This window comes from Buceros rhinoceros, unplaced genomic scaffold (genome assembly GCF_000710305.1).
Source record: "Buceros rhinoceros silvestris isolate BGI_N320 unplaced genomic scaffold, ASM71030v1 scaffold19939, whole genome shotgun sequence".
Classification (NCBI taxonomy): domain Eukaryota; kingdom Metazoa; phylum Chordata; class Aves; order Bucerotiformes; family Bucerotidae; genus Buceros; species Buceros rhinoceros.
Genome location: NW_010433707.1, coordinates 12,889 through 18,109, shown reverse-complemented (window position 1 = coordinate 18,109; position 5,221 = coordinate 12,889). Strand labels below are relative to the sequence as shown.

General features: G+C 37.3%; 1 protein-coding gene across 1 annotated transcript in view; it reads right to left on the bottom strand.

The window, feature by feature from the left end:
* The window catches only part of NUCB2 (nucleobindin 2), a 15,718-nt gene that overhangs the window by 2,531 nt on the left and 7,966 nt on the right, over positions 1-5,221 (bottom strand). The window contains exons 6-10 of the mRNA XM_010144209.1: positions 4,960-5,050; positions 3,355-3,413; positions 1,762-1,854; positions 649-738; positions 7-70 (exon numbers count right to left, since the gene is read on the bottom strand). Coding sequence (XP_010142511.1) covers positions 7-70; positions 649-738; positions 1,762-1,854; positions 3,355-3,413; positions 4,960-5,050 — 397 coding nt within the window. The remainder of the gene's footprint in view (positions 1-6; positions 71-648; positions 739-1,761; positions 1,855-3,354; positions 3,414-4,959; positions 5,051-5,221) is intronic.

The following is a 5,221-nucleotide window of genomic DNA, read 5'->3' as shown; positions in this document are numbered from 1 at the left end:
CCTGCTGAGAAATATGACTTTCAAATTCCTTCAGCTCATCCTCAGTGAAGAGTTGCTGTTGATCTAGTGTCTGCAAAAAAATACATACAAATGTGAATATTTAGCCAAGAATGCATATGTATTTTTTATTATCTTCCCACGGAAATTATTATTAGCTGAATTGTACAGTTCACTAAACAATCCTTAGAATTTTCATCACAATACCCAGACATGACACTGTAAAGTATTACACTCACTGTACTGTAAGAAACAGCAAAATAGCCATTTCTCAGCTGTTTCCTCAGTAAACTTCTACTATAGATTTAGAGGTAGGTGAAAAAAATCCTGTTGTTTCCAGCTCTTTTATCTTACCTTCAAAGTGATTCATAAACAAAATGTCTATTTTCTCCTTGAAAAGCCTGTGGGAAAAGCTCCTCTAGAACCCACAGGGTGGCGCAAGGCCTTTGCTATTTGTGCAGGCCATAAAGACGACATCTGCATCACATTAGTCTGCTCCATTTGTACCTTGCATTTAGCTGAGGCACTTAACCACGCACATACCAAAAGAGAACTGAAAAAAAAGCAAAGGTCACAGACACGCCACTTGGTTTCCCAGCTAAACGGATGGTATTAGTACTGTATGTTGCACTTGGAACACAGTCTCATTACCTCCCAGCTGTCTGGCTCCAAAAATTCCTTTTTCTCTGTAGCTCGCAGGAACTCTTCGAGAGTCACTAGCCGGTCCTTGTTGATGTCAACCTATTTAAGGCAAAAAATTAAATTAATCCTAAACTATGGGGGGTTTAGTGGAGCTAATGTTTCATTTCATCATGCAAATATCTTTAAATATAACCATTTTATTTTTTACACTGTCCCATTTTCAAGGGAATGCCTGCAACATCTGAAAACTTTTCTCACAAGGTTATGTAACTTAACAAAAATGGAAATAAAAAGTAAATCCTCACATTTTACTTCAAAATCCATTGGCTTTATTGGAAACATTTGTGGTCACAGCCCCAACACTAGTAGTGGAATGCATGGGGTTTTTGAGAAAAATGTTTTGTAGCTTTCTGGTAATAATTTTGTAACTGAGTCAGACTAATCTCCGCAGTTGGATGGGAAGGTTTTAAACATGAAAAAAAAACCCAGCTGAATTGTCAGAATCCTTTAAAGGGAAGGGAGGAAATTCTTCCCTTTATGACTAACAGAAAACTAAGATTGTTCCATTCCTCATACTTAAGGAATATACTTAAATACAGAAAAGATATGAGTGAAAAACATGGTGCTTCAAAACATCCCCTTTCCAGTCTCCTCAGCTGAAAGCCTATCAGAACTAGTAAAGTTATTCACTGTCATAGGTGATACCTTGAGCCCTCTTCTGAAAGGTCAAAGGTGGGCTAATGAAAGAAAACATCACTCTACTCCCTCATCTCACACCTAAATCTTACCCATTTGCCAAGTGCAAAAGCCTATTTAGTCTTCCCTGTTTGACACAAAATTCACAGGGAGTTTCTACTGAATCTTGGTATCTGCAAAAGATGGAGGCTACAGCTCAGTTCCCTCTCTGGAACTTCTTAAATGAAAACCAGTCAGCAAGCATTTACTTCAGAATGTGGGGACAGGACTTGAGAATTGTAACTACATGTGAACCCCAGCATAAACAGCATTCAGCGTGTCAGGTCATCCCTCTTCTGTTGTACTTGGACAACCTTTCATGTTAGCAGGACTGTATTTCCAGAACGTAGAAGGAAATCAGCAGCTCTACTGAATGTCAGTCCCCACCTCGTTCATTACATGTTCTCTCATTCTCAGCCTTTCTTCTTCCATTTCAACCATGTCATCCTCTTCATTTTTGGGATCATAAACTTTTTCTAGCTGAAATTCAAAATTAGGAAGTGTTAGTTTGGAAAAAGGACAGACCATATTTGGAACTGTAGCACAAGATGTTGCAAAAAACATGAGTTCACCACTTTTCCAACAGTGAGAGTGTGTGCACGTAATTCTCCTCTCTCAGCATAGTATTTAAGCAACAAGTGAGCCTTTCATTGGTAAGAATGAAGTTTTCAGTTAATTCATGTGGCCTGTTGTAATTCAGGGCTGTGGACACTGCAGGAAAATTGACCTTGGCATGCAAAGTCTGATGCTACATTTGCCTCAAAGCAGGCAGAGTTTCCACATGGTTTCTGGAACAGGAGAGAGCAGCTTTTTTTACTAGAGCATGCAGCTGACCCTGTAAGCATTCAAGATATCACAAGACAATTTGAGTGCGTAATTTAATGGTCCACTTCTCTTCTTGCACAATGTCTTTCTGGTGAGTTCAGGCTTAGTTCCACTTAGCTTTCTTAGTCATATAGCTTTGCTTGCTTAGTCTTAGTTAATTTTAAGGCCCCAGACTATTTGTGTTTAAACTATGAAACTGCAAAATGGTGGGACGTAATCTGTCAAAAAAACCTGCCATATATCTTCATTGTATTAGAGAGGACTGTGGTAAAGTCTTGTTAGAAATCTGAATTTGCAAATTTAATTTCTTCAAAAATTTAGTCGTTGGCATTTATAAGCTCCTACATACAGTGCATGGCACATTTCATCCCTGACTTATGAAATCCAGTAGAAAACGTAAGACTAGATATTGACAGCCAAGTACTGGATCTTTGAATGGGAAATGTAGACTTTTTTTTCTGCTATACCAAACCAGAACCTACTGGGAAAATGAAGACCAAGGCCCTTTGTTTACTCACTGATTCTGCAATTCCCATCACTGTAGAATTTCAGTACATTGCTACCATTACCCCTCTGGAAGGCAAAGAAGTACTAATATTTGCATCTTCACAGACAACAAACCAAAGCTTAAAACAATCTAAGAGTCTGTCTACTTTATCAGATAAACACATGCTTCAAACTGGCTAGACAGAAAATATGTGCCACTTCCATAACGTGCTGTCTGAGCCAGCTAACACGAGCATGACCTTTTCTCTCAGCAAGTCTCATGACTTGTTGATAAGCACTGACTGAACAGAGCTACCCAGCTCTGAAGAACTTCTACCAGCCTGCATCTAGCTAGAGCAGGAGTGCAGCTTTCTGCACTGCAATTTACACAGGTATAGCTACCCTGCAGATTAATTACAAAATCTCAAGCAAACCTGGAGTGGACAAATACATGAGCATGAAATTTCTGGCGATTGAGTCCTATGCTTCATCTACTTTATTTTCCCTGCTGACATGTTTTTACATTTCTGTAGAAACATTAAGGATGCACAAAACTTGGCATAAATAGTCTAATTTGTAGCCCAAAGCTCCCAAATATGCTTGGGAAAAATAGAGACATCCCCGTAACCATTTACTGAAACAAGTTAAGTTTCTAATTTTTTTTTTTACCTCTTTAGTAAATAGGGCTTCTAATTCTTGCTCATCCAGGAAACCATCATTATTGACATCTATGAAAAGAAATGTTGAAAATATAAGTTGAGTATGTACAGAAAATAACACACATAACAGTTCTCCACTGTTTAAGTAAGTATCAGCATACATATCTGGCACGGATTAAAAAGCTCATTTAACAAGACGCTGGTTACGTAGGTCATGTTTTGATTTAGGTTATCATCAGGCATGGCTCAATTGTATTGCCATTTTTGGTTGGTTGGTTAGATAAGTCTGGAGCAATCTTCCCACTTCTTAGATTAGCAAACAAAAATAGGTCACAACAGAATTGCACAGAGTGCAACTGCCAAAAAAATATTGCTTAGAACAAGTTGTCCCAATTTAACAACTACATTTGTAAATAAATTCAGGAGCAACAAAAATCTGCAGAAAAACTTCATTATCCAACAGTATGACTCTCCAAAAAACCTAAAGAATTATGCGAAAATCTATATAAATATGCAGTACTTGATCACTGTAAAATTACTTTCCATGACAAATGCAGAGAGGAGAACACTTAATAACTAATGATCTATCTTTTTTCCTACATTCTACTGTGAATATTGTTACACTACCTCTGAAATGGAAAGAGAATGTCTGTCTGCTCCTAAGGAGTGGTGTTGTGCAGTATTTTGGTTTAATTCCTTCAAAGTTTTTTATATACTAAGCTTTAAGTCAAGAGGCTATTTCAGCTATTTCTGTTTTGGTAAGATTTGCAGAAATGAGCTACCAAATTTCCAGAAAATTATCATTCAAGATCTCTTTCTAGAAAGAAGAAATAAGGTTTAATAACTAAATACATATTTATACATCTTATGAACCAAGATTAAAGTTCAGACTCAATCTAGAACACTTTTCTTCAGTTGAATTATCATCTTTGGAATTAGTCAAATACTGTTCAACCCTTCACAGCCCAGAGCCAGGCAGCATCTACTTAAGGGTACTTTATGATGAAGCATTTAACAATTTCAGAATATAAGGTTACACATTCATATAGTCACATTTAAAGCGATTAATTAATGTGCGTATTAAGAGGCATTCTCATCTCTGCTACTATTTTATTGTTTCTAGTTGCACACTGCTCAGAAACACAGAGGCAGGACTGCGAGGCATTTTGGTTTTTGTTTTATTAAGGGAATCTTGCATCTTCTGAAGAGGCTTGGCACATCTGTGACTATTCCAAAGATACGGGGTGTCTGGCTCTTATCTGCAGAGGTGATGAGAAAGCAGGCTTTCCCTCACACACCTCATTCCTAGGATGTAAGCTAAGTTTAGATATGGAGAGCCCTCTACCTATATTTCCCCGAGGAATCAGTACTGGTTATTGCTGTTAGGATTTTTTCAGTAGTTAAACAAAAATCTGTTTTCAATTTTTAAACTGCATTTAAAACTTTGCAGTAAACTTAAAGACAATAACATAAATATTTCCTCCTCTATACTCTTTAGATGCATCCAAATTGCTTGAGGTGTAAGACTTCATCCTAGCATAAGACAAACCCGCCCTCAGCAGAAGGTAACAGAAAGTTACTTCATTTGTTCATTAAATTAAAGTAAACCTCTTACCGTGCAATTTGAAAAATGTTTTGGGGTCAAACTCATTAGGATCTAGTCCATCTGCTTCTTCCCACACCTCTTTCAGTTGATCTTTGCTCCCCTATAGATGAGTTACAAAGAAAAACTATTTAAAAGATGATTAAGTGTAATTGTTCTGCATTACCCTTTCTCTGAAAGGCTTTATTTTCTGATTAGACATGTTGCAAATGGAGTCAATGGAATCCTCATTAATTCCCATTTGGTCAGGTCTAATACTTTCATTACACAGAAC